The following is a 27,165-nucleotide window of genomic DNA, read 5'->3' on the forward strand; positions in this document are numbered from 1 at the left end:
AGGGATTTTTTGGGCCTGCTAACCTTACTGGTGCCGCGGGCGACCGAGTCTTGTCATGAAATCCATCCGCCTGCCAGTGTGTTGTCTTGACTCGCTTCGCCAGCATGGCATTCACATTTTGGATGTTTCTCTTCGCGTGTGCGCTTGAGCGGTTAATAATTGCAGGTTCATCGGTTGTTCGGGTAACATTGGACACTTGAGGTGGGGGTTTGTGCATGAGACTCCAAGGCGGAGGATCACGAGAGAGCTTGAGAGAGTTCTCGAGAGTCTCATCTTTCGGTGCGTGCGCTCGGTCCTGTCGCAGAATATCTCTTGGTGCGATGCGACGTGAAACATCATCAACCAGTCGAACTAGAGGAGAAGTGTAAAAAGCTAGTGCAGAACGGTGGGCTACTATTGAGTTAGACTCTTCGGTGGCTACAGAGTTCACTAGGTCGTTTATCTGAGCATCCGCGTCGGAAAGGAGTCGAAGTTGAGCACCACTAGGTGCTGCTTGTTGTATGTGGTACTGGCCCTGTTCAGATGTAGCGTGATCGAGAGTCCAATGGAGTCGGGATGTAAGAGCAGGTGTGGCTGTAGAATGGGTAGGATTATGTTTTGTGACATCCGGTAGATGTAGAGACCCGGTCGGTGCTACGGACACCTGATAGATCTGTGGAAGCAAACCGAGGGTAGATGCAGCATAACGTGCCGGCGGTGGCGGTGGCGGTGATGGTCGAACGTCTAGTAGATTGCTGCGTGACAGTTGTGGTCGTGGAGACCGCGCCCTAGAAGTACCTGCAGCATTGTCCAAATGTGAACTTAGGCTTGACCGATGACCCGATGCGGTTTGGGAAGACGTAGATGATTTAGCGAGTGAGATTCCTTGCAATTCGTGACGTGAATACACCTGTGAAGTTTGTGTATTCGAGCGACTTGCTGCGGTTGATAAATGCTGGTTCACATGATAGGCCCAAGGATGACTGATCAATTACAAGCTTTGTGAGAGATAAGCTTCAGACGCACCCTCACAGACAAATGGTTTTGACGATCGTCGCTGAGCGAAGAATTTCGCGTTGGCCTAGCGTTTTCACGGTGCCGTTTTAATGGCGCTCGGTACGAGTCCACGTCCATCTCAGAGGGATCTGAAAGATCATCGATGTTATACTGAGCCATGCTCTCTTTCTGCAGTCTCTCATGTCGCTCTTTCCACGCAACAGAATTGAACGCGTGCTGCATCTCCTTTTCGCGCCGATCAATATTGCGAGCTAACGTTTCCGAATTTCCCATGGCGACTCTCGCCCTTTTTCCAGTTCTAGATGTTGTTGACCCTTCAGAAGTAGAAAGCACAATGTAGGTATCCTCTGGCGCAACGGTAGGCCGGGGCCTATTGGACAGTGGGATCGAGTTATGCAGCCTGCGCCCTTGACGTGAGATACCATAGTCACGGCGGTCGATATGGAGAACAAAAGGATTTGTTGATGAAAATAAGGACGGACATGAAGATAATTCTGAGAGCGAGTCGAGAAGGCTAGCAGGATGGAACAAAGCGTTGTTTGTGGCTGGGCGAAACGCACTGAGCGTTTGAAGGACCCTGCACGAGCATCTTGTCCCGCGAAGATCTACATAATCACGGCTCTTGTGAGTTGAGTGATGATCCCAATTTTCATTGCATTGCCTCACCTACGACACAGAGTAGAGGAAATCTGGAGATGCATTTGGAGATTTCATCCCCAATCTGCGTGCACTTACGCAGCCGCAGGATACGAAGTTGCCACGGGCCTCGTCTTTGATCCCGGTCACCTTCTAGAGACCATGACATCGTGCCTGCAAGTCGAGAGATGCCCTGTGCAGTCAGCTTCGTCTCGCTGGCATCGAACGCACAAAGTCCATTCAAAGCCTTGAGCTGGATTATCGTATCGTCCGTCAGGTGAGTGCATCCAGGAAGTTGGAGAGCCGTCAGAAGGGAGTAATTGGAAGTTGATGGTATGCGCTGGAGGAGAGGCAGGTGCTTATCGGAGAGTGCAATAGGATAAATGCGCATGACATCGGGTACTTCCGTGAAGACTTGGAGTATAACAGCCCATAAGCGTGGGTCCACTTCAGACATCCGGATGTCGTCATGTGAAGTCGCATCAGTAGCGGGAAGGTATGAGGGGATGAGGGCGCGGAGGATGTCGTACGAAAGAAATGAGGCAGGCCGTTCGTATCGCGAAGACCAGAGGCCGAAGTCACATTGATCAGCATATTCAATCAATTTTTGGATACAGAAATAAGCCAGAGACGGGACGTAGCGCAGATGTGCTGTCGGTTCCAGCATAGACTTCTCGTAAGGTCCTGGATCGTAGAGGGCGGGTGGAGGGAGCACAACACTGGCTATCGTCGTGCCGGCGTCATCAGTAGAGATCTCAGGCCTAGTCTGCCAGAGGATGATGGGTTTATCCATTGGCAAAGAAAGGGCAAGTGAGAAATCTGAGTGGCGGAACGACTTGAGCGGCTGAACGCGTCGACGCGTCGACGCGCTCCACATAAGCACGTGATTTGCATCATCAAAACTATTTTAAAACATGTTTTACCTCTTCGATTAGTCACCGGATACCCTAGCCAGTGCGGCAAGGTGCGGCAGTGTCGCATTTATGCGATGCACCAGCAGGGGTACTAGTGATGAGATCTTTGAGACGTCAGGCTCAGCATGGAATAATTTTGAATTATTCCATGCAACGAGATGGAAATTTGTCAGCAGCGGAGTAAGAAGCAGCGCGCGCTTATGCTTATGTACCGCATTGCCTGACTACGAAGGGAAATACAAGAGTAAATAGCGGCCGGATATCACTCTTCCTCTCACAACGTCTGAGGGTCGCTGGTAACCTCAGCCTTCCCATCAGATCCTTGCCTCAAGCTCTTGCTTTCCTCTTCGTCGATCGTTCACTCTTTTCAGCTACAGATCAACGTCTACACTGCCTATCTCTAAGACCTATACCTCCCATGGCTGCTCGTCCAGGTTACGGTCAGCCAGACCCTAGAAATCCTTTCGCCAATCCATCCCAACAGTATTCCCGTCCTGGGGGCGACTATGATGCCGAATCCGACGCGAGCGATCACTACGGCGCTCGCACCGACAGCACTGCCCACCTTGCTGGTAATGAGCAGTACTACGACCAGCCAGGCCAGTTTGACCCGTACGGTATGTCAGCCATTGCATGCGTTACTTCAGCCCCCATGTCGGGTTCTTTTCTCTTCTGGGTTCCACATATGACTCCAGACGACATGCCCATGTCGTCGTCACTGTGAACCTGTGGAGGCCTTGAGTAACGACGTGTTTTAATAACTGTCACTGCCGCTCCGGTGATTTATGTTCCCCCTCTTGGTCACATGCTCATCCTTCATTCTCCCGTCATGTAGGTCGTCGTGGCGAAACAGAATCAGACGGTGGTCACAGCCGCAGTTACGCCCCATCTATCGACTCACGTATGAGCGGGATGCCTCAACCTGGGCCTGCAGGTTCATCCGACCCTTATCCTGCTTGGTCTGCAGAGAAACAAATACCAATCTCCTATGAGGAAATTGAGGACATTTTCCTCGATCTTACTCAGAAGTTCGGTTTCCAGAGGGACTCTATGCGAAACCAGGTACGATTCTGTGTTGCGAGAAGTTATGGGTAGCTGTATTTAACTCCGGTTTTCGTCAGTTTGACTTCCTGATGCACTTGCTCGACTCCCGCGCGTCGCGAATGTCTCCAAATCAAGCGCTTCTCACTTTGCATGCTGACTACATTGGGGGCCAACATGCCAATTACCGCAAGTGGTATTTCGCCGCTCAGCTCAATCTCGACGATGCCGTCGGCCAGTCACAAAACCCTGGCCTGCAACGCCTGAAGAGTGTCAGGGGGACCACGGCGAAGTCAACCGGTGCCAAGTCTCTTGACACTGCTTTGAACCGATGGCGCAATGCCATGAACAACATGAGCCAGTACGACCGCCTCCGGCAGCTTGCCCTCTATTTGCTGTGCTGGGGAGAGGCCGGCAATGTTCGTCTCACGCCGGAGTGCCTATGCTTCATCTTCAAATGTGCCGACGATTATTATAGGAGTCCTGAGTGTCAAAACCGGGTTGACCCAGTACCGGAAGGTGTCTATCTTGAGACGATCATCAAACCTTTGTATCGCTTCATGCGTGATCAAGGGTATGAGTCTGTGGATGGAAAGTATGTGAGGAGGGAACGGGACCATCATCAGATCATCGGGTATGACGATATTAACCAGTTGTTCTGGTATCCTGAGGGCCTTGCGAGGATCGTTCTCACCGATAAGGTGCGCCATAGTGGTTGTATCTTGAATACACATGGACATCCTTATTGACTATTTGCGCCTAGTCTCGCCTGGTTGACGTACCTCCCGCCCAACGGTTCATGAAATTCAGTCGTATCGACTGGAACCGTGTTTTTTTCAAGACCTACTTCGAGAAGCGCTCATCTGCGCATCTCTTGGTCAACTTCAACCGCATCTGGATATTGCACATCGCTGTCTACTGGTTTTACACTGCCTTCAACTCCCCAAAGGTTTACGCGCCCCGTAATAAGCAGTTTCCATCGGCGCCTATGACGTGGTCAGCGACTGCTCTTGGAGGAGCTGTTTCGACCACTATCATGCTTCTTGCGACGATCGCGGAGTTTCTCTATATCCCTACGACGTGGAATAACGCCTCTCACCTAACGACTCGTTTCATATTCCTTTTAATAATTCTCGCAATCACGGCTGGCCCGACAGTGTACATTGCGAAGGTGGATGGTGTGGATACGAATTCACAGATTCCCCTCATTATCGGCATCGTCCAGTTCTTCATTTCCGTCGTCGTGACCTTGGTCTTCGGTCTTCTACCATCAGGACGTATGTTCGGTGATCGTGTCGCTGGCAAATCAAGGAAGTACATGGCTTCGCAGACCTTCACAGCGTCCTATCCCGATCTTCCTCGCTCTGCTCGTGCAGCGTCCATCATACTTTGGCTCCTCGTCTTTGGCTGCAAGTTTGCGGAATCGTATTTTTTCCTAACTTCGTCATTCAGTAGCCCCATCGCTGTCATGGCTCGTACCAAGGTTCAGAACTGCAATGACAAGTTACTCGGCTCTGCCCTGTGCGCCAATCAAGTCCCATTCACGCTCGCCATCATGTATGTCATGGACTTGGTGCTCTTCTTCTTGGACACGTACTTGTGGTACATCATTTGGGTTGTCGTATTTTCCATCGGACGCTCTTTCGCACTTGGCCTGTCCATTTGGACACCTTGGAAAGACGTGTATACCCGCTTGCCCAAGCGCATCTACGCCAAGCTTCTGGCCACTGGCGACATGGAGGTTAAGTACAAGCCCAAAGTTCTCGTCTCTCAGATCTGGAATGCCATCATCATCTCCATGTATCGCGAGCATCTCCTTTCCATTGACAACGTACAGCGCCTTCTCTACCACCAAACCGATGGTCCTGATGGACGCCGTACCCTCCGAGCCCCACCCTTTTTCACGAACAATGAAGGGAATGGTTTCAAGGGTAACTTCTTCCCAGCTGGTGGCGAAGCGGAGCGGCGTATTTCTTTCTTCGCATCCTCCCTTACGACTGCACTCCCAGAGCCTCTCCCCGTCGACGCTATGCCTACGTACACCGTGCTCGTCCCTCATTATTCGGAGAAGATCTTGTTGAGCTTGCGCGAGATCATCAGAGAGGAGGACCATAACACTCGTGTCACGCAGCTGGAGTACTTGAAGCAGTTGCACCCTGTCGAATGGGATAACTTTGTCAAGGACACAAAAATTCTGGCTGAGGAGTCGCCCGACGATGATGAGAAGTCACAGAGCAAGACTGATGATCTTCCTTTCTACTGCATCGGCTTCAAGACGGCGTCTCCCGAATATACCCTTCGTACCCGTATCTGGGCTTCGCTCCGGGCACAGACGCTGTATCGTACAGTCTCCGGGATGATGAATTACTCCAAGGCTATCAAATTACTCTACCGAGTCGAGAACCCTGATGTTGTTCAGATGTTTGGTGGCAATACTGACCGGTTGGAACGCGAGCTCGAGCGCATGGCTAGACGCAAGTTCAAGTTTGTCATTTCTATGCAGCGCTACGCCAAGTTCAACAAGGAAGAACGCGAGAATGCCGAGTTCTTGCTCCGTGCGTATCCTGACCTCCAAATTGCGTATCTCGATGAGGAGCCCGGCCCCAAGGGCGGTGACCCTCGTATGTTCTCTGTGCTCATCGACGGCCATTCCGAGCTGGACGAGGAGACCGGCAAGAGAAGACCCAAATTCCGTATCGAGCTTGCTGGTAATCCCATTCTCGGAGACGGCAAATCTGATAACCAGAATCACGCGATCATCTTTTACCGCGGCGAATACTTACAGGTCATCGATGCCAATCAAGACAATTACCTAGAAGAGTGCATCAAGATTCGAAATGTCCTTGGCGAATTCGAGGAGTACTCGATATCTAGTCAGAGCCCTTACGCTCAATGGGGTCACAAGGAGTTCAAGAAGTCGCCGGTCGCTATCATCGGTACTCGCGAGTACATCTTCTCGGAGAACATCGGCATCTTGGGTGACATCGCCGCCGGAAAAGAACAGACGTTTGGTACCATGACAGCTCGTGCTCTGGCATGGATCGGCGGGAAGTTGCACTATGGTCACCCTGATTTCTTGCATGCGACGTTCATGACCACTCGTGGTGGTATATCCAAGGCCCAGAAGGGTCTCCACTTGAACGAGGATATCTTCGCTGGTATGAATGCCTTCGGTCGCGGTGGACGCATCAAGCATTCAGAGTACTACCAATGCGGAAAAGGTCGAGATCTCGGTTTCGGTACCATCCTCAACTTCCAGACGAAGATTGGTACCGGTATGGGTGAGCAGATGCTCAGTAGAGAGTACTATTACCTTGGCACACAACTTCCGATCGATCGGTTCCTCACATTCTACTACGCTCATCCCGGTTTCCACATCAACAATATCCTTGTCATCTACTCTATCCAGGTGTTCATGGTGACTAGTAAGTTGTGATTCGCGCTTGCGGTGTTCCTTTTCTAATAGCGCCCTCTAGTGCTCTACATCGGCACATTGAACAAGCAGCTCTCCATATGCAGAGTTGATTCACAGGGCAATGTGATAAGTGGACAACCCGGATGCTACAACCTGCTTCCTGTATTTGAATGGGTGAAGCGTTGCATCGTGTCCATCTTCTTGGTCTTCTTCATTGCCTTCCTACCATTGTTTTTGCAAGGTATAACTGTATCCTTTTTATGCTGGAATCGTTTCATTGATCGCTTTACCCCTTAGAATTGGTTGAGCGAGGAACAGGCAAGGCCCTTATTCGTCTTGCGAAACACTTCCTGTCACTATCGCCCATCTTCGAAGTATTTTCCACCCAGATTTACTCGCAGGCTATCTTAAGCAACTTGACATTCGGTGGCGCACGCTACATCGCAACAGGACGCGGTTTTGCAACAACCCGAATATCTTTCACCATCCTCTACTCCCGATTCGCTGGCCCGAGTATCTACATGGGTATGCGGAATCTTCTCCTCCTACTCTACACTACAATGGCCCTCTGGATTCCTCACCTGATCTACTTCTGGATCTCTGTGCTATCACTTTGCATTGCTCCTTTCGTCTTCAATCCTCATCAGTTCTCTTTCGCCGACTTCATCATTGATTACCGAGAATTCTTGCGCTGGATGTCACGCGGTAATTCAAGGACGAAGGCTAGCAGCTGGTATGGATATTGTCGTCTGTCTCGAACCATGATCACTGGGTACAAGAAGAAGAAGCTCGGTCACCCGTCCGAAAAGCTGTCAGGAGACGTTCCTCGTGCCGGTTGGAGAACAGTCATCTTCTCTGAGATTGTCTGGCCAATCTGCGTCGCCACCATATTCGTTGTTGCCTACATGTTCGTTAAATCCTTCCCCGATAGGAATGGTAATCAGCCTCCCAGTCCCTTGATTCGCATTGCCATCATCGCTGTCGGCCCTGTAGTGTGGAATGCTGCGATCCTATTGACCTTATTCTTCGTCTCGCTGTTCCTTGGGCCCATGCTCAGTTCGTGGGCGAAGTTTGGCTCTGTCGTCGCGTCCGTTGCCCATTTCGGTGGTTTACTTGGCATGATCGCATTCTTCGAATTTTTCGTATGTCTTTCCTCTCGCCATCATCTCATTTGGCATTGACATCTCTATTTAGTGGTTCCTTGAACTTTGGGATGCTTCCCACGCAGTTCTGGGAGTCATCAGTATAGTCGCAATTCAGCGTGCTATCCAGAAAATCCTGATTGCTGTCTTCCTCTCTCGTGAGTTCAAGCACGATGAGACGAATCGGGCATGGTGGACAGGTAAGTGGTACGGGCGCGGTCTTGGCACTTCCGCTATGTCGCAGCCCGCTCGCGAGTTCATCGTCAAGGTCGTGGAGATGTCACTGTGGACATCTGATTTCCTCTTGGCGCACATTCTGTTGATCATCATGACTCCGCCCCTTCTGATCCCATACTTCGATCGAATACACTCCACGATGTTATGTAGGTCTTGTTAACTTGATTAGTGTTTCTAACCTCTGACTCCCTGGCTCTCTGGTAGTCTGGCTGCGGCCGTCCAAGCAGATCCGCCCTCCACTGTTCTCTACGAAGCAAAAGCGGCAACGTCGCTGGATTGTATGTTCATGTTGGGTGTATTGAGTATCACTTTGGCTCATGTCTCTCTCCAGGTCTTCAAGTATACCATTCTTTATGTCGTCGTCGTGGCTTTCCTAGCTGCATTGCTTGTTCTCCGTACGTGACACCTCTCCTCATTTTCCATCAGTACATTGACTAACACCAACCTTCTAGCTGCGCTCTTCCGGAACGAGATCACGTTCAACTGCACTATTTGTCAAAATATCTAATCAATACAATCTATACGATTGCCAGATGCGACTTGGATACTTTAGTACCGTTCCGCATTCGAAGACGTATTGATATCCAGGTTTCGCAGTGGCACAGGAAGATAGATCTTCACTTGTATATGGACAACATACCTATGATGTGTCTTTGGTTCATGTAATGACCCATATAGTACTATACTAGACTGCATTCTCATCGCTATTCGTTGAACATGGATTTCTTTCAACTTATCTTGAATGAGAGAACAGTTGCAAACATTTATAGAAGCGCACGTGATCGTGATATGTCGCCGATCTGAATCTGAATTCTTGAGTGAGGGCAATTCGTTGCAGCTGCCATAGTCTGGCTGTTGCCAGTCGATAGCTGCTGATATGGACTACTTTTCAAAGTTCTTGCGTTCCGGTAGTCAACCTTCTCCTAAGCCTTCTCATGATTATGCTCTAGAGTTCCATCAATCATGGCTCCTTGTCAAGGTGCACTATCGTTCACGCTACTTCATGATAGCCTCTTATTCTCGATCCCTCATTATTGTGCCTTGCCTCTAGAACACACTACTGCACCCGGATGAACGACAGCTGACTAGGGGGATTAAGTCTACAGATGTCCCTGTTCATCTCAAATCTATGGTGGATTTGTTGGTTTTAGAGTCGACTAGGACTGAGGAAGGGTTGGTACACTGTCGTGAAGTGCATCTATTCATGCGCTCACTTAGGGCCATCTTAACAGGGCAACTGGTGTTTGTTTGGAATATCTTTTGAAGAACGGTGAGCTCCCTGCACTTTCCTCCACTCACACGACTCTTACTGTGCGTGGAAGACGTGCTTGGTACCCTTGTCCGACTGAGCGAGGCAGATCGTCCGTCAGGCATTCAAGCTGAAGTCCTTCGCGCCGTTCAGAACATGGTCGTTTTACTGGACGAGCAGTTCCTTGTTCACTCTGCTGTGCATAAAGCAGTCCTTCGTCTGTTGAGAAACTGTGTTGGTGACGATCTTCAGGAACAGATGGACAATCGAAGTCGAAAGGTCATGGGTGCCGCTGGAAACGCGGTTCGTAGTTTACCATCTGAGTACGAGGAAGACTGTGAGCACAGTATCTTTCTCGCTCTCATTCTACTGATGAGTCCCACAGTGGTAAATCTCTTGTGCATCCTTTGCAGCCGCATCCGAACATACAGAGAATTGCTCATGATATTCTTCCACGACAAGCATTGGTATCACTCCGAACCACTATTTTCGGTAGACGAGGAGGAGGATGAAGAAGAAGAAGAAGAGGACGAAGAAGTCAAAGAGGAGGCAGGAAATAGCCAACCTGCTACGTCTGAGACTTCAAGGAACGATCGTCCTCCCTCCCTTTCATCATCTCAGGAGCCTGCGCATGGGTCGTCCCACACAAGAAAAACCGAATACGAATTTCTCCTCTTCAATTATCTCCTTCGCTTTGTTCATCGTGAGGGGCAGATTGGCGACTTTGCGCGAGCTGGGCTCCTTTTCCTGATGGACGTTGCCATGTCTCCTGGCGAACAAATTCACAAATTAGCCGGGGAGGATCCCTCGTCTCCTTCACTCTCACTCAACACGCCTGCTTCAGATCCGATCACTGATGCTGCTCTCTCGCTTGCTGAGTATATTCTGGATGGCGATTTTTCCGAAGTTCTTGGAGCAGGTGTTGGTGCCGTCTACTCCCTCCTTCCATCAAAACTAGAGATCCGACCTCCCGTCCCGGCGGATGGCGCTCAAGGGAATAGCATGGTTCTCGGGAATAACCCAATCGAGGCGGAAGAGGCTGCAGCTCTTGAAGCGACCCGAGAGAAGCTTCCAGGTATGGGAGTAGAGATATCTACGAACCCTGATTTCAGATCTCGACTGGACCACTTCTTGAAGCTCCTTGAGTTCCTGGAAGACGTGTTTCGACGGAATGTGGTTCACGAAGATGCTGAATCTAGTCTCGATGCATCGACCCTTGTCGGCAGCGCGATCGTTCAATCCATCCTAGATGCTTTTCGACGAATTTTCCTCGAAAACGTCCTCTACCCTTCCATCCTCGAATGTTCGGACGCAGATGGGAGCGCTGTGGCAGTGATGTCCTATATTGAGATCATGATTCGAACTCTCCACGATGGCCAACTTGCCAATCTCCTCGTCGATTTCCTCATGAGCGAAGATAATGACGAAGTTACGCGCACTCGCCAACGGCCTCATAGCATGCTCACCCTTGACCAGAATGCACCACCCCAGACCAAAAGAACCGACAAGCAAATGAAGAAGATTCGACGAAAGAGTAGCGCTATGGTCCTGCTGGAAATGGAGGCGCCAGACTCTAGACGGCAATCGGAGTACTTTACATCCATGGGTCGGTTCACTCTCAAGGATCTGCTCCTCTCCAATCTTCGTTCCAGTAATCAGCCTACTGCAGCTGCTGCTTTGCAGTTGCTTCAGTCACTGCTGTACGAACACAATCAGCTCTGTGCAGAACAGCTGCTTAGAGTCATATATGATTCCAGGGCTACGAGCTTCCCGATACCTGCTATAATCAATCCCCTCCCCCAGGCAAGGAAGGCTACAACGCCCGTGGATGACAACGGCGACAACGACGAGGGGGAAGAGATGTTCGTCTACCCCGGTGCAGACGACCTTCTTTCACCAATATCGAATGGCCCTATTTATTCTCAACCAAATACCACATACTCAACTCACGAGCGTGAAATGGGTTTATACCTGAATCTAATCTCGCGATTTGATCCACTATATGTCGGCGATACATTCAGCACGGGCTACGACAAGTACCTCGCAGATGCCCTCATTGCCATTCAAGAGTATAGCTCGTTCTGGATGGATCATAATGGCGAATCGCGAGAGAAACTGAAACACCGACTTAACCCCAACGACCCCATCTTATCATTGGTTCTGGAGTCACTGCGCAGGTTCTTATCAAACACCCCGGAGTTCAATATCGCACTGACCGGTGTGCTAGCTACGCTGGCGTTCGATGCCAATCGCTCCCTGGCGGGGTGGTTGACTTTTGGTTACAAGGAGGAGCAAATGGTTCTTGGATACAGGGATAGTGGTATATCAGATCCAGAAGACGGCGACGATCGCTCGATTGACTATCAAATCGAAGAGAAGTTGGGATCCGAATCATGGACCCTCCCCGCATCGAGCTTGGATGACTCCTTGCGGCCAGTCGTGCACACCATCTTCCAGGGATTGGTCGGTCAACTGGAACGATATCGCCAGCTTGTCGATAACTTTGACAAGTACCTCCTTGAACGTCGACAAGGTCTTCTGTTCTCGGAGAACTTGACAGACGCATTGACCCTTGCCTTGGATTTAGATGAAGCCGGTGCTACTATCCAACTTCGTCCGACTACTCCCGCTGCGCTCCCTGAGACACCACAAAAACCGAAACCCACTCCAAAGAAGGCAAACTCGTTTGTCTCGTTCCTGACGCCAAGAAAGTCGAAACCTACTCATTCAAAACAAACTTCTTCTCTGGCGGATGCAAATACGCCTTCCAAGAATGTGGCTGCGAGTCCTTTTGGGCCGCATTACCAACAGACGGGATCCATCGTTGTCGAGCCATTCGAGGCGCCCTTACCATCGGCTGGCCCGTGGACACCTGCGAAGCCACGTAAGTTCAATGCAGAAGAAGAGGACGTGTTTATGTCAGGGTGGGGTGAGGGGAAGGTGGAAGAATCGGAAGAACAGACCCAGTCGGAAAAGACCAGGACAGTGACTTTATCACAGTTGTTGGATAACGTGGTCATCTTGGAAGAGTCCATCAAGGAGCTGGTTGCTATCATCCATGCGCGACGGAGTCTTGGGATTGATTCTGTACGATACGTGTAAGTTCCACAAGGCGGTAGGACAAAGAGCCCGTATACCCATGTCTGCATCTACTGCTTTGCTTTCTTTCATGTTCGGACGTCCATCATTACTATTATATAGTGCAATTCAGATGAAAACTTGCAAGCATGATCAAAACTCAAAGTACAAGGTGAGAAAACAGAATACAGCGGAGTCAAATAGGTAATTATGGCCCTACTTTCCTTTTCGTACTCTGCCCTTTCTGCTCTTCGTCGAGCCCTCTCCAAAGGACTTCGTTTTGTCCCCGAACAGCTTCTGTCGTAGCTTCTGAAACTCCTTGTCATCTATGTCTGGAGGGTGAACAGCGACGCCTCGTCTCCTCTTCTTCGGAGACTCTGCGCCATCTTCTACTTCCTCTAAGTCAGCTTTCCGTTTACCTTTGCCCTTGCCCCTCGGCTGAGGCTCCGCGTACTTGGCAGCGAGATTGTCGATGAAGCTGTCCGCATTTTTCTTCTTTTTCAAGATGAGTGCCTGCAGCGCGGAATGGTCCTCCTCATCCTCCCCATCTTCATCGTCTTTCTTCTCTTTCCCCTTTCCCTTCGCCTTTCCTTTGCATGTACCAGGTTTCCCGCTCCCATAAAACTCGTCCCAGACTCCCAATTCACGGGCCATTTCCTCTGCTTCTTCTGCCTCCTTATCAGCTTGCTTCTCCCGGATGACTTTCCTTTTCTCGTCTTTGGTGCTCGATATCCAAGCGGACTTGGTGGGTAGCACCCCTTCTGTGATAAGACTCGATATCAAGATGATAAATCGTGTCTCATCCTCGTGCCTTGAATGAGGAATATGGCTCATGATTTCGTCAATGGAACCATCTGTGTTAAGGTATGCCTTCTTGAGGTCCTCCGTTTCCTCAGTAGAACCTGTGGAGAAGGTATAGTCAGGTTACATATATCGTTGAGAAATTCTATCCATACCCTGATACTCTTTCTTCATTTGATCAAGTTTCTCCCTTGTGACTCTGTCGAACAGCTCCTCGAAGTATGCCTCCCATCCGTCCTCTCCCAGACCCACGTCGAATCCCTCATCAGTCTTGCCAGTCAGGTCATACCGATTCCGCTTTTTTGTATCGCTCAACACAGCATATGCAAAGCCTATCTGTTGGAACTTGAGTGACGCGTCTGCCTTAGCAGATTCGCCTTTGGTGGCATGTTTGTCGGGATGATATATGAGAGCAAGTTTCCTGTACGCCCTCTTAATCTCTTCGAATGACGCAGATTGAGTGAGGGTGAGAGTCGCGTAGAGGTCTACGGAATCGTTGCCAAAGAAGAGAGCGGTAGGGTCTCGTTGATCGTCCATAATGGCGGCCTTGAGACGACGCGTTAGACGCGTAGTGTGACATAGCGCGTTGATGTGACGATCACGGAATCATATGTAATGTAGTCCCCCATCTAAGTTCGTTCCGAACCAGTTCCGAACCTCGCCACAACACCGCTAGGGTCGAGACTCGATATAGGGTGTTCTCACTGGGACTGCTCTCTTAGCGGAACATCTGAACCCCTCACAAGCGAGTTCTTATGTGTTTGTTTGGTCTTCGTCTAGACTGACCCGCTGGTATACTTTTCTAGTGATTGATACCTTGGAGCTTCACATCCACTCTCTAGCATTCGACAAAGAGTGCGCCGCGTACTCCAACAGGATTAGCAATGTCCCCTATCCGATGATAACGATATAGACTACCCCTCTGACCATAGCAGTCTCTAGGAGAATGACTCCTCACCCTTCAGTGTTTCTTCTGTCGAGTCCTCTCCCCATGAAGTCCCCAAGCTTGAGGCCTACCTTTACTATTTCAGTCTCCGGGGTCCCAGACGCCGGGTCCCAAGTTGATCTTCTGGATGTCCAAGGATGTCTTCACAGCGCCCTCGGGGCCATAGCAAGAACTTCGTCACATGCAGCTTCGGCCAATCTACGAGCACCACATACTTAGCGAGGGCGACCTGTGGCCTACTATTCGTTCTGAGGTTCGTGACCTTCTCGAAGCGCAACAATATGCGGACTGACATTTGTGCCAAGGTTATTAAACTTCTCAACCAGCGAAACATCCAGCATTCGTCTGTCGATCTTGTTCGTTTCAGCTGGGCTAAGGAGGACAACAAGAATGAGGACGACGAGAAAAATGACGACGATGAAGATGACGGGGGCGACGGGAATGTCTCCGACATCGAGGACTCCGACATCAAGCTCTCCCCGTACGGAACAGTGGTTACCACTCCCATCACGATCCGGGAGAGAGTCTTGCCCGATACTCTCACCGGCGAGGTCGCATTCAAATCTTCTAACGACATCCTCGATCTCCTCAAGGAGCACGGCATTTCCGACGTCGATGTTGCGTACCGTGAGTCGGTGGCTAAGAGCTCCAGTGGTCCCGAACTGTTCACATCCGTCTCGGATCTCGATCCCCGAAGGCCGTTATCGATCCCGTGACTACTACATTTAGCCTGCCTATTGCTGGCTTAAAGACCCTCTATAACCAGGAAACAATGGGTTTCTACTTCAAAGTGGATCAAGATCTGTACGCCGTCACGGCCCGTCACGTCCTGTTCCCTGAAAACGAAGGCAATAATACATACTCGTGCGTCGGTACGTTCTTTTCCCCGAGAAGATGAGCGCAATTCTGACTACACCTACAAAGCCGGGCCTAAGAAGGAGGTCGTCCTCATGGGCAGCAAAGCTCCCCACAACTTCCTCGTATCTATCCAGGGCCATATCGGCATCATGAACAGCACAGTTGACGTCTTGGAGAAGCGGGTTACGGCGTTAACGGTGAGGTAGAAGAGCGATGGCCCTACCGCTGGGCAGGCGACAAGGGAGCTGGAGGAGACTCAACGCGAGCTGATCAAGACACGAGCGGCAATTGAGGAGCTCAAGAATTTCTTTGTGAAGGTGAAGAAGCAGTGGACGAGGCCAAAGGATCGGGTTATTGGACACGTCGTCTGGGCACCTCCCGTCAGTGTCCATACTGCCCCTCACAGTTACACGGTGGATGTTTGTGTCGTCAAGCTCGACAAGACTTGCAGAACTTCAGGGGCAACGTGCTCGACTTAGACGTGTGCTAATCCGTCTAGCTGAAGGCGTCTAAACAAGCTGTTCATATTCCAGGCCCTGAGATCGACCCTGCCAAGTTTATTAGCTTGATGTACCCTCGCATCGATGCGCCGTCTGATTTCGATTATCCAGTCGAATGTCTCCTCAAGCTCCGAGGTATTCTCTCCGCCGAAGATATACGTACGCCAAATAACAAAGACCACAATGGCAACCTTATGCAATATGTTATAAAACGTGGCCACACCACGCTCACCACAATTGGTTGTTTGAATGGATTTGAGTCTCATGTTCGCCGCTACTTCACCCTAGGCAGCCGCGATTCGGTGGAAGCAGTGGTCTACCCCTATGACAACGACTCCGGTCCGTTTTCCAGGGGCGGGGACAGTGAGTCCATCATCATCGATGCCTTCAGCAAGTTTATTGCCCTCCTCACCGGTGGCTCAGGACAAACTGATCCTCCGACATCACGTTTGGGACGCCAATGCATTGGCTCTGGGACGTCATCGAGACTCAGTTCCCCAGTGCCAACCTCTCTTTCGATGATGATAACAACTAGGTTCGTCTCTTTTCCCTTGGTCTCATCCTCTCGTGCTTATCACTGACAACCTTAATGTCAAGACCTTGGCGAGATGTCTTGCATTGTTTGTGTCTACGACTGCTCCCCATATCCACGTTCCTTGTTATTCTGCGACTCGTTCTCATTCTTTGGCGCTCCATCATCTGTTGGTTGGCCATTGGCGTAGACGAGTACTTTGACTGTCGAACGGTTGTTGTTGTTATTATTATTATCATTATCGTTATCATTACCATCATCATCATAGTCTTGTGACGGTGTACCGTAGTGTACCATATTTTTAGACTAGCTGTCCGTTTTTGTGTCTACTCATGTCGGAATACAATATCAATGGTACTGAGTGTTTTTTTTGGACTGTCCGCCGCAATGTCCCTCTAGGGAAACATGTTCACCTCAAGGACCTTTTGGTGTAGTCTCCGCGACTGACCTTTACACAGAAGACAGTCGTTCTGTGTATAAGTTTCGGTGAGGGCCTGGAGCGGATGTTCCGGTGTATATTTTCAGAAAGTGATAAATTCAGAGCCTTTACAATCTCTTTGCTCAACTATTTTTCTTTGGTTGATATGTTCTCAGATATCACATATTAAAATGCATGCTAGAAATGCATGCACTCCGATAAGCAAGGTTCTGCCAACGTAGTTGGCGATTTCCGAGTTTTTCCTGAAGTGAGGGTTTGAGCCTTGCTTTTGCCGAAAATCATTTGCCATCAAATTCTGACGTGACCTATACGAGTGGACCTCTCGCTACAGACATTGGATGTCATTTGGTCATGTACCCCCCGCCGTCTTTGTACGGGTAAAGACGGACTTGCCGTTGCCGGAATCTCTGACGGTCGAGGGGCCGGGAGAAAACGGAGTCAAGCGTGTGATCACCATAGAGCCGCACGTGAACTGCGTTTCGGGCGCGAATGGGCGCGTCTTCTGCGCCGACCCGGGTCCTGTGTCCAACATCGGGTGGTGAGCACACCGAAAACATCTACGCCTCGGAGCATGGAGGCATTCACACTCGGATGGACTGTCTCACGTCCTCCGAGCCGCCACGACTGCCCCGACAATTCCCTCCGTATCTTCGTATAAAAGAGCTGCTACTTTGCTCTTGGATCCATCATCCCCAGTTCCCTCCCAAACTCGCCTCGAACTTAAACACCCCTCTTCCAATTTCACAGTAATATCATGAAGGTTATTTACCCTCCAATATCATGTCGCTGTGCTTTTCTGACGTTGCCCTTAGGTCCTCGCTATCTTGTACAACGGTTACAAGGCTGCTGAAGAGGAGCCGCGCCTCCTTGGTACTGTCGAGAACCAGGTAAATATGAATCCGTTACGGACGAGTGATGTCTGACACAGAAGCAAGCTTGGGATCCGTGAATACCTCGAAAGTTTGGGTCACGAATACATTGTGAGCTCTTTTATTCCGCTCGGCCATCATTTTCTTGACGTTTCGCTCTACAGGTCAGCAGCTCGAAAGAAGGCCCTGACAGCGACTTCCAGAGACACATTGTTGATGTATGTCTGTTCGCTCCATTTAGCGTCCCGCACCTCAGCTCACTGCTGTCCTAGGCCGACGTGTTGATTACGACTCCCTTCCACCCCGGATATTTGACTCGGGAGCTCATGGAAAAGGTAAATCAATACTTTAGTGTCACTGAGCATATTCTCACATAAATCGCAAAGGCCAAGAACTTGAAGATCTGTGTCACAGCCGGTGTAGGCTCCGACCACATAGACCTGAATGCCGCTGTCGAGCGCAAGATCCAAGTCCTGGAGGTAGGTCACACTCGCAGCATGTCTGCAGGCCAATATTGAAGAATTTGTCTGTCAGGTTTCTGGCTCCAATGTAGTGTCCGTTGCCGAGCAGGTCCTGATGTCCATTCTTCTCCTTGTCCGCAACTTTGTCCCTGCACATGAAATGATCGAGCGCGGCGACTGGCAAGTGTCGGACATCGCTCGTAACGCGTATGACCTCGAGGGCAAAGTTGTGGGTACCCTTGGTGCTGGCCGTATCGGCTACCGCGTCCTCCAACGTCTGGTCCCTTTCAACTGCAAGGAACTGATCTACTTCGACTACAATCCTCTTCCTGCTGGTACGCCCATGTTTTCCAAACCAATTGGCATTCGCTCTTATGATATACTAGAAGCGGAAAAGGCAGTAAACGCTCGCAGGGTCCAGGACATGAAGGTGCGTCTTGTAATGCAATTTCATGATCGACTATTGACGATAATCACCCTCGTCGCTAGGAATTTGTGTCACAATGCGACATTGTCACCATCAACGCCCCCCTCCATGAGGGGACGCTTGGACTTATCAACAAGGAGCTTCTTCAACACTTCAAGAAGGTGTGTCACACCCCATCATCCTCTCCCGCGCTGTACCCCTAAAAAATCTCAGGGCGCATGGCTCGTTAACACCGCCCGTGGAGCCATCTGCAACGCTGACGACGTAGCCGAGGCGATCAGGAGCGGCCAGCTCAACGGCTATGCCGGAGATGTGTGGAATGTACAGCCTGCGCCCAAGGACCACCCATGGCGTACCGTAAAGAACCCCTTTGGCGGGGGCAACGGCATGACGCCCCATTATTCTGGCACCACTCTCGACGCGCAGGCCAGGTATGCCCAGGGCACGAAGACGATTTTGCAGAACTTCTTCGAGGGAAAGCCGCAGGACCCTGGCAATGTGATCGTTGGGATCGGTAAGCTGTCCCTCCGGTTCCTTCTTTGCGCCCATCTCTGATCTTCACTCTCTGGATGATATGAAGGCAAATACGAGACCAAAGCTTGTGAGTGTTCAATTGGGCCGTGTATCTTAGTCGAGATTGTAGCTCATTCGGATCTCTATAGATGGCCAACGCTGATTGTATCGGTAGTCATTGTGATCATTCCCCTCTCCTCATCTTGTACTTAATACTTAACAACCGTAGAGTGTACCGATTTTGTCGCATCGTTGTGGAAATCAATTCGTCTATCGCCTTTGCATATCCCCGAATCATTCTGATTGGGATCACCGTCGGCTCGCCCTCCAACCCCGCTCATATCATAGCCTGCGCATATCGTCCGGGGCTTTGCTTGATACGCGGGTCTCTAATATATTAAAAACTCGGATGCATGAACAGCTACAATTCGCAAGTCTTGTGGTAAGATTGAAAAATCCTATTGGTTAAGACACGTGCTGGTGTACATACACGGATGTATGGCTATCGCATAACAGGTTTGATTGTAGCTGCACGGGAACGAAGAACTAGCGAATGATGAAGCCTATGCGCACCTGCGCGTTGAAACAAAAGGCTGTAGCGAAGGCCGGGCGGACGAGTACCATATACAAAACTATGACTGGTCAGTAAACAAATGTCCAATCCTACCAGCAAATAAATAATACGGTCATTAACGTCACCCTAAACCACGAATACTGAGAAGCATGTACTACACTGAAAACGTCGACACTGCCCACAACAGAGAATGCACAGCAACTGAAACACAAAACAGTCTAGTCACATCATTCGATAGATAGGCGCGGCTCAAGCTCGCCGCCGTCCTCTTTCGGCTCTGAGTTGGCATTTGAGCCGCGCTTGCGCCTGAAGAGGGGTGCATCTGCAGTGGTAACCAACAATTAAAGCGGTCAGAAACACAGCAAGACTTCTGCAAGGAGGACCACAAACATATCGGATACGACTGACCATAAGTCTTCGAGCTTACAAGACCCTTTCCAAAATCGTTCAGACACCGAAGGCCTATGCCGAATGTGGCAAGGAGGAGCAGGAACGCGACGATAGCTACGGAAGGATCAAGTTGAGCGGATTGTACATTCTCGTCTGGGATAAAAGCGAACGCACTGAAGGTAGTGAGTGTTGCGCGTGTCGTCTCATACTGCGCTTCTGAAGAAGGCTCGAAGAATCGGACTAGCTTGTACACTAGCATGCATCGTCAATACCGCATCGGCGCCTCGAATGAAAAATTGTTACCAACTATGCGAGACCCGATCATAAGCCCGACAATCCGTGCTTTAAATAAGGGAGATGCTTACAATACGTCTCCGCAGCCAGCATCAATACCAATGACGAAATCATCATCCTGTACAGCCATGTCACCCCATGCGACACTGCAGAGATGATATGTACACGTACCATCTGATCTCTCTCTGGACAGCAACGCCACAGCCAAATAGGAGAACGAGAACAACAGGTATAGCAGTAACTGTAAGACCAAACTCCGCAGAGCTGCTGCTGAGGACTATGATGAGAAGCTATGCCAAGCACAGGAAGTCATCAGATCAACGGTGAAGCTCCGAAAGGGAGAACGGGCAGTACAAACCTGGATCGTGACGCCCGTGAAGCAGAAGAAGTCAAACTTCAACAGACAGATCATGATCTGATAGAACTGGTACATCGCTGCAAGTCATGTTCGCTTGGTTGCATTAAAGAAGTCAACAATGTCAGTGTGCTTACTCTTCGTTGCTGGGTTGGCTCCGACGACACGAAAGATGGCCCATCTGAAACAGGGTAAGAAATGCAGCTACTTCAAGGGAAAAACGTGCATACCCAAATTCGGCGTACAGCGCCTTGACGAACCATAATAGTACCAGCCACGCCAAGGCGATGATGCAGGGCACGACCACCAGGAACGGTTCCACTTTCCTGAAGAGAGTATGGGGACCCCCACATTTCTGGAGACACATGAGACGCGCTATACGATGTGCCTACCAATTGTGGACTTACGACGAAATCGACCGATCCATCACAGTCTTGGAGTCTAACCAATGCTGTACGTGTCTCGTGAACTTGGAGGGCCGCGAACACGATGAGAGCGGCATGGAAAACTGCATGGTGCATGATGAGAGACTGAGGGATGCACTCGCATGAAACGTACCCAATATGCCAACGAGTTGAATGACGTTCCGCAGTCGGAGCGCATCGAATGCCATGGCTAGCTCAAAAAGCCTGGTTCGAGATAGGGTCAATGAAGCGTGTATGCGAAACTAGACATGCGGATACGAACTCGGCCAGCAGGAACAGGGCCATATAGCATGGTAGGGTCTGGAAGAGCGTAAGCCCCGGATGATCTCACTAAAAGTCCGGGGACTAGCACCTTGTAGTAAGACGTCGATGAGAAATCCACATGCTCAGCGACCTGGTGGAACAAGAAGGTATGAGCGCGTCTCGGGGATCGTGATGAAGTTTCCAACGCACCAAACGGAACGTGATCGAGATCATGACTAGCACAACAATCGCCTCTGTGTGCGGGTTCAAGATCGGGTGTCAGAAACAGGAATCAAACGGCGTGCTCACGAACAACGACTGCGGGCGGCAGAAAGATGAGAATCAGACCAACAGCACATGTAAGACTGAAGCAGGTGTACGGACTGGTAGCAATGAACGATTTTTGGGCCTTAGTGCCCAGGAACGGGTCAACGGCCATTGCTTGAGTCGTTTGGAACGTGGGCAGAGAGGAGGGTGAGGAGGGCGCGTTGCCGCGAGGGGCAAAGGAGAGGAAGAGAGATGAAGTCTCTGAGGTGAAACGGACCCGGAGGAAAAGGACGGCGGCGGTCCACAAGACACAATTGGTCAGCTTCTTTGGCGCGCGTCTCTAAGCGCTCTATTCGGCTCTACCGCTAGCTGTCCTAATACTGCTGTCCTCCATTTCCTGTGTATTCGCACAGGTTCGCACTGCACTGACAAGATATTCCTGTCTCTGTCTCTGCCTCTTCGAGCCTCAATGCATCTCGTTTGGCCCTTCCCATGTGCATTGTCATCCTATGCGTCGCCGAGGTCCCCCACTATGTGTCATGCCACCCGCCTCAGCCCTTCGTTCGACGTGAATTTGGCCGACTGGGGAACGCTTTTTTTCCCATCCTTCCATTGTCGTAAATAACAGATAAGAACATTTTATCAGTATTTTATCGGGCTTTTCTACAATTTCATCTGTCAACTCGCGAATACAACATGTATGATCGTTGTGTTTTCCCTTCTCTGCTTCTGACGTCTTTTACTTTGATTTATTTTTGCTTCACGGCCATCGACGCCACCAACACTGGCTGGAACTGGCTGGAACTGTCTCTGTCCCTATCGTTATGATCTCTAACCTACACTATTCTCTGTTCACAGGGCGTGGGCAGGCATGGAACTTCAAAATATCACAGGATATCGTATAGAAAGCCCTCTGGTGATCACTGCTTCCGCGATCACCGCCATTCCAGCCCGTGCCGTCGATCAAGCTCAATACCAGGGCACTCACCTCGGACCTAACACCGTCGTCTATTTGGCTAAGGTCTTAAGGTCAGTTTCCACCAGACTCGCATCACTGCCGTCCTCTTGAATCGTTGGTGGAAGATTGAAGATACCTTACACTTCTTGTCTCGAACCTTTATGTAAATTCGATCTACCTCTAAAATTCTATCCCATCCCGTACACTGACTGCCACCGCGATCGCAACCGACTTCTCTTCCCACCACAGCACCCGAACGTTCTCTAACATCCATTCATACCACTCCGTCGGGTCTCTTGGGCTAGGTGTGTCTGTGATGCTCTTCATCGATGCCTCTGCCCTCTTCTCCACAGTATTGCAGATCGAAAGTAACGTGCATCTCCACGCCTCCTCGTTCTCGATCGACACGGTCTCTCTTCGACCTAAGACTGTATCATACCAAGGTTTGAGAGCTATGTCAGGATCGGATGGCACCTCGACCGTGTCCTCAGAGATCGTGTCATAGAGACGAAGTGCCGTGGTGAGTCGGTACGAAGGGTGTGCCGGTTGAGGAGCAGAATGCATCGTCCAATCACTGCACGGTACCCAGGTGAACCGCATTAGATGTCGGTCGTTCTATATTGAAATGGGGCTGCACCTACCCCCAGTATCCTCGTTGTTCCAACACATCTTTCATCCACACACCTACAGCTCCGCGTCTTGAAAACAGATCTTCCACAATATCGTCCAGATTCACTTCCCCTGCATAATTCCCGGAGACAAGATCGGCATCTTCAACCTCATTGACGAACCCATATTCTACGAAAAGCGTCCGGTTAGGATGTGCGCCGTACGTTAAGAATAGCTCTTGGTCTCCCGCGACGTCTACGGCGCACGTCACACAGGTGAGATCGGAACCATTGCCCTGCGCGATACTATTCCAGATCTCTGCATCTGAAGGAAGAGGCTGCATTGTCGACGACCTCCATGTATGATTGGCGAAGTCGAAGACAGGACAGAGGCTGATGTTGTCGGGATCGTGTTTGGACGTGACGATGCGGTCGTAAAGGCATCGAGTATTCACTGTCAGTTCGATTACTCGTCAAGTAGAGTTCTGAGTTGGACAAGTGAGGGTGCGCAACCGTTGAGCCATGCCCAGAGGTACTGTCTCGCCACGGAGGCTTCGGCTGCATCGTTATTTTGAAGAGGTATACTAGATCGTTGCTTAATTTCTTGGAACTCTTGCTCAAAGAAGACGAGTGTGAGCGACAAGTGTAGGTTTGAAGCGTATGTACAGCAAACTCTGCCAAACTCACAATGTACTGAAAGACCCTCCTCTGATCGTGGTAAAATTTCATTTCAAGATTCTTCAAACTTGAAACTACACTGGGAGGCAAGAAACCTAGAAGGGTTCTCTCTGATGAACTGAGGAAGCACCTCCCAAGATTTTGACGAACGACCCAGGTCAAGGGATGGCTATCGAATTCTTTGGGCAAAATTGAGATGTAGGGTCCGAAAAGAGGGTCAGAGGATTCGCTGCCAGGCGAGGGGCGGTGGAGAAAAAGGTGGAGTGAGATAAGCTGCGTCGCAGATAGTGGGAGGTCATGATGTGTCTTGACAGGATAATGTGACGAGAGTGTCTTTATGTTTATCTTCGCCGTCGCAGGAAGGGTGAAAAGGGGAGTGGAGTGCTACGGAGAAGGATAAACGCAGTCACACAGGCGCCGAAAAAGTCCTGGACGCACAGGAACATTGCCGACCGTGAAAAGACCATTTCCTGAACCTAGACGTGAGGGTTTTGGAGGTCAGGGCCATGGAGGTCTTGAAAAACAGAACAGGTAGGGCTCAACCAGGTCTTTTCTTGGGCCGTACAAGCAATGCATTGCCCACATGCATTCCATGATCCTGAAGCCATGCCAGAAGAGCGTCCCAGCGCCGAGCAAAGATATCTGAGTTGAGATTATCCATGATCACTTCGCGATGCTGCTGCCTAGGCCCTAGGCTAGAATCGTTCAAACGTCGAAGGAGGAGCGCCAGTAGGTTGGAGTGCAATGTGCATGAGTAGAACGTCGCGGAGTGTACCATCCGCAACCGCCCGACCTACCCGACCTGCACCATGCTGCCCATGTTCTGCAAAACACGCCTTCGGGCGGGTGGATTACGAGCGTGTGATGTATGATGTCCCAGTGCCTTCTCAGGTTGTTGCGGGTATCCGCCCAATCCCGCCAGTGGCAAAGCATATCGGCCGAGACACTGCACCGATCAGATAAACGGAGACCCATCCGCTCGTGCTCTACTTCTCTACGTTCGCCTCTATCAGAACTCCCATCACCTATCCCCCGTCGGCATCACTCATCTCGCTCCATGTCTGTCTTCAACTCGTCGCGCTTGGTCGGGAAGACTGTCCTGATCACGGGTGCTAGCGCTGGAATAGGTGCCGTAAGTTCTCTCTACTACATGGTGTGAGAGGTGAGAGATCTGAGAGATTGGCGATTTTCACAGGCGACTGCGATTCTCTTTGCAAGGGTGAGTCTCACTTCCTTTGTACGACATGGATCACGCTAAGGGTGGTCTGTATAGGGCGGATCCAACCTAATTCTACTCGCCCGCCGTGTTGATGCACTGAAGAATGTCGCGGCCGCAGCTGCAGCCGCGCACAAGGAGTCTGGTCTTCAGCAAGGCGGGAAAATCGTGACTGTGCAGCTGGACGTGTCTGACAAGACTCAGGTTGCTGGTCTGTGGGAGAAAGTACCCCGAGATCTGCACAACGTCGACATTCTTGGTATGTAAATACTGCTCTGTTTGCAGAGCTATCGCTCACCTTCGTGAAGTGAACAATGCTGGGTTTGTTCATGGTGTTGATCGCGTTGGGAGTATCCTGGATTCTGATGCGGAGAGCATGTTTGCGACCAACGTTCTCGGACTCATCTCGATCACGCAGCTCTTGATCAAAGGTTCGCTCTTTGGGCATCGCATGTGGAGTGACCTCACGTTTCTTGTAAGGCTTCAAGGCCCGGAATTCAGGCCACGTCATCAATCTTGGCTCCATAGCAGGACGAGAGCCATATGCTGGTGGTGCCATCTATTGCGCCACGAAGCACGCTGTCAATGCATTCTCTGGTGCTCTGCTGCGTGAAGTCGTCGACACCCCCATTCGGGTAACCGAGATTCAACCGGGTAAGGCTCTTCTGATTTCTTGAACCGTATCCGGGTTTCAAACGAGCGATCTAGGAATGGTGGAAACTGAGTTCTCCGTTGTCCGCTTCCGTGGAGACAAGTCGGCTGCAGACAAAGTCTACCAAGGGCTCCAGCCCCGTGAGTCTCTGTTCTCTTTTATCAGAACACCTCTTACATCATCGCATAGTGTCCGCTGAAGACATCGCAGAGGAAATTGTCTGGGCAGCAGCACGACCACCACATGTGAACATCGCCGAGCTCTTCGTGCTACCAACAAACCAAGCTAGCCCTACGCTAGCTTATCGTGGTGGAAAATAAGGCTCGAGGGGTGCCGATGCATATCGTATATGAAAAGAGGTTGTAGCACTGTTAATGTATTACAAGATCATCGAAAGCGTACAATATCGAAGAAATTGCGAAAATAGAAAATAGAGTGATGCCAATATAATTATCGAAATGGAAATATGGAACAACTAACTCTTGGATTTCTTGCTCCTGGTCTTTGGTTTCGGTATCTCATGAGCCTCTACATCGTCATCATAAACAAATTTCTTGACAGTGATGTTCTCGGGGACGAGATCCTTGAGCGGTGAATCGGCAAGCAAGTTTCCGTAGCTATCCAACTGGAGGGACTAGGCACGGCCAGAGGGTTTCAATCCCTTGATGAGGCAGAGAACATAGGAAACAACGCACCTTCGCAGTTGCAGACAGTGCCCCCTTCTGAGTGACTACTGCCGCCTTGAGCGAAGTCCCCTGGGTTCCCGGTTTGATATCGTCCAGATAGACGGTGTCAAACAGGCCTCGGTCCCATTTCACTCTCTTCGCTTCATGACCTTCCGCTCCTTTACCATTCCTACCTTTATCCGGTGTCACGTAATCCACTTCATCGCCCGCACCCATTCGATGTTTGAGGGGTTTTCTGTCGGGTCCAAGGACAAGTGAGTCTTCTAAGCTGAAACTGAGATCCCCTAGGTCTTCAAGACCCTCTCCATCGCTCTGTCCATCACCGCTCCGCCTCGCCCTCCGCTTCGCGCGCTCCTGTCTCTCCCTGGCTTTCTCCTCCTTCTGTCGTTCGATGTGTGTTCGGATTTTGGTGGAAGGGCTTTCCGGCCTGTTCCCATCCTTCCTCACGATTTCTTTCTCCAGGCGCGCTATGGACTGCTGGTTCTTCGCCGTATTGGAAGTAGTGAGATTCTTCAGTGCCGTCGCGCTGATTGCGGGGAATCTACCTGCGTCAAACTGAGCTTGCCGTGGTCTTCGACGCGGATGAAGCGAACGAACAGCGCCAAATACATCTGATGCAGGCATCGCCTTCCTAGATCGAGTCAAACGACGAGTGCTGGATTCTTCTTCTGAAGCATCGATGGGCAGTGCAAGAGGGTCTGGCGATTGCTCTGGCTCTGAAGTTCTGGAATTAGACTCAGATCGCCCGGTAGCCTCATCCAAAGG

At 50.5% G+C, this 27,165-nt stretch overlaps 12 protein-coding genes across 12 annotated transcripts; 7 read left to right on the forward strand and 5 right to left on the reverse strand.

Annotated features, from left to right (window-relative positions):
* Positions 1–438: 438 nt before the first annotated feature.
* HETIRDRAFT_448887 (uncharacterized protein) lies at positions 439–2,425 on the reverse strand (the record flags this gene model as incomplete). The annotated part of the gene is made up of 3 exons (XM_009544439.1): positions 439–573; positions 644–777; positions 1,732–2,425. The coding sequence occupies 3 exons, from the start codon at positions 2,423–2,425 to the stop codon at positions 439–441; spliced, it is 963 nt and encodes a 320-aa protein (XP_009542734.1).
* A 539-nt stretch (positions 2,426–2,964) lies between these two features.
* On the forward strand, positions 2,965–9,087 carry HETIRDRAFT_154319 (glycosyltransferase family 48 protein; the record flags this gene model as incomplete). Its single annotated transcript, XM_009544440.1, has 10 exons — positions 2,965–3,183; positions 3,540–3,608; positions 3,668–4,288; positions 4,351–7,012; positions 7,064–7,243; positions 7,300–8,144; positions 8,197–8,527; positions 8,586–8,659; positions 8,713–8,776; positions 8,834–9,087. The coding sequence occupies 10 exons, from the start codon at positions 2,965–2,967 to the stop codon at positions 8,887–8,889; spliced, it is 5,121 nt and encodes a 1,706-aa protein (XP_009542735.1). The 3' UTR covers positions 8,890–9,087.
* A 171-nt stretch (positions 9,088–9,258) lies between these two features.
* Positions 9,259–12,870, forward strand: HETIRDRAFT_380114 (uncharacterized protein; the record flags this gene model as incomplete). The annotated part of the gene is made up of 5 exons (XM_009544441.1): positions 9,259–9,360; positions 9,433–9,554; positions 9,614–9,651; positions 9,704–9,967; positions 10,016–12,870. 5 exons carry the CDS (start codon positions 9,259–9,261, stop codon positions 12,730–12,732), a joined length of 3,243 nt encoding a protein of 1,080 aa, XP_009542736.1. The 3' UTR covers positions 12,733–12,870.
* Positions 12,871–12,924: 54 nt separating this feature from the next.
* Positions 12,925–14,046, reverse strand: HETIRDRAFT_310579 (uncharacterized protein; the record flags this gene model as incomplete). Its single annotated transcript, XM_009544442.1, has 2 exons — positions 12,925–13,610; positions 13,665–14,046. 2 exons carry the CDS (start codon positions 14,044–14,046, stop codon positions 12,925–12,927), a joined length of 1,068 nt encoding a protein of 355 aa, XP_009542737.1.
* Positions 14,047–14,636: 590 nt separating this feature from the next.
* Positions 14,637–15,171, forward strand: HETIRDRAFT_311461 (uncharacterized protein; the record flags this gene model as incomplete). Its single annotated transcript, XM_009544443.1, has 2 exons — positions 14,637–14,708; positions 14,761–15,171. The coding sequence occupies 2 exons, from the start codon at positions 14,637–14,639 to the stop codon at positions 15,169–15,171; spliced, it is 483 nt and encodes a 160-aa protein (XP_009542738.1).
* Positions 15,172–15,227: 56 nt separating this feature from the next.
* HETIRDRAFT_167848 (uncharacterized protein) lies at positions 15,228–15,519 on the forward strand (the record flags this gene model as incomplete). The annotated part of the gene is made up of 2 exons (XM_009544444.1): positions 15,228–15,327; positions 15,380–15,519. 2 exons carry the CDS (start codon positions 15,228–15,230, stop codon positions 15,517–15,519), a joined length of 240 nt encoding a protein of 79 aa, XP_009542739.1.
* Positions 15,520–15,811: 292 nt separating this feature from the next.
* HETIRDRAFT_380117 (uncharacterized protein) lies at positions 15,812–16,715 on the forward strand. Its single transcript, XM_009544445.1, has 3 exons — positions 15,812–16,176; positions 16,237–16,348; positions 16,411–16,715. Exons 1-3 carry the CDS (start codon positions 15,882–15,884, stop codon positions 16,619–16,621), a joined length of 618 nt encoding a protein of 205 aa, XP_009542740.1. The 5' UTR covers positions 15,812–15,881; the 3' UTR covers positions 16,622–16,715.
* A 784-nt stretch (positions 16,716–17,499) lies between these two features.
* On the forward strand, positions 17,500–19,337 carry HETIRDRAFT_380119 (uncharacterized protein). The gene is made up of 12 exons (XM_009544446.1): positions 17,500–17,544; positions 17,597–17,671; positions 17,720–17,764; positions 17,818–17,871; positions 17,926–17,988; positions 18,040–18,132; positions 18,188–18,449; positions 18,501–18,544; positions 18,604–18,702; positions 18,755–19,055; positions 19,122–19,142; positions 19,204–19,337. Exons 1-12 carry the CDS (start codon positions 17,539–17,541, stop codon positions 19,215–19,217), a joined length of 1,077 nt encoding a protein of 358 aa, XP_009542741.1. The 5' UTR covers positions 17,500–17,538; the 3' UTR covers positions 19,218–19,337.
* Positions 19,338–19,855: 518 nt separating this feature from the next.
* On the reverse strand, positions 19,856–21,774 carry HETIRDRAFT_424995 (uncharacterized protein; the record flags this gene model as incomplete). Its single annotated transcript, XM_009544447.1, has 13 exons — positions 19,856–19,950; positions 20,037–20,132; positions 20,193–20,270; positions 20,384–20,430; positions 20,484–20,602; positions 20,671–20,747; positions 20,805–20,848; positions 20,898–21,022; positions 21,075–21,175; positions 21,226–21,296; positions 21,341–21,486; positions 21,546–21,589; positions 21,645–21,774. The coding sequence occupies 13 exons, from the start codon at positions 21,772–21,774 to the stop codon at positions 19,856–19,858; spliced, it is 1,173 nt and encodes a 390-aa protein (XP_009542742.1).
* A 966-nt stretch (positions 21,775–22,740) lies between these two features.
* Positions 22,741–24,507, reverse strand: HETIRDRAFT_43837 (uncharacterized protein; the record flags this gene model as incomplete). Its single annotated transcript, XM_009543497.1, has 6 exons — positions 22,741–23,134; positions 23,202–23,622; positions 23,682–23,784; positions 23,856–24,230; positions 24,285–24,322; positions 24,390–24,507. The coding sequence occupies 6 exons, from the start codon at positions 24,505–24,507 to the stop codon at positions 22,741–22,743; spliced, it is 1,449 nt and encodes a 482-aa protein (XP_009541792.1).
* A 396-nt stretch (positions 24,508–24,903) lies between these two features.
* On the forward strand, positions 24,904–26,034 carry HETIRDRAFT_414919 (uncharacterized protein; the record flags this gene model as incomplete). Its single annotated transcript, XM_009544448.1, has 7 exons — positions 24,904–24,978; positions 25,042–25,065; positions 25,120–25,321; positions 25,371–25,493; positions 25,543–25,716; positions 25,771–25,854; positions 25,904–26,034. 7 exons carry the CDS (start codon positions 24,904–24,906, stop codon positions 26,032–26,034), a joined length of 813 nt encoding a protein of 270 aa, XP_009542743.1.
* Positions 26,035–26,070: 36 nt separating this feature from the next.
* HETIRDRAFT_145810 (uncharacterized protein) lies at positions 26,071–26,754 on the reverse strand. The gene is made up of 2 exons (XM_009544449.1): positions 26,410–26,754; positions 26,071–26,348 (listed from the first exon to the last, which is right to left on the reverse strand). Exons 1-2 carry the CDS (start codon positions 26,614–26,616, stop codon positions 26,190–26,192), a joined length of 366 nt encoding a protein of 121 aa, XP_009542744.1. The 5' UTR covers positions 26,617–26,754; the 3' UTR covers positions 26,071–26,189.
* Between the last annotated feature and the right edge of the window lie 411 nt (positions 26,755–27,165).

This window comes from Heterobasidion irregulare (assembly GCF_000320585.1).
Source record: "Heterobasidion irregulare TC 32-1 unplaced genomic scaffold scaffold_02, whole genome shotgun sequence".
NCBI lineage: Eukaryota > Fungi > Basidiomycota > Agaricomycetes > Russulales > Bondarzewiaceae > Heterobasidion > Heterobasidion irregulare.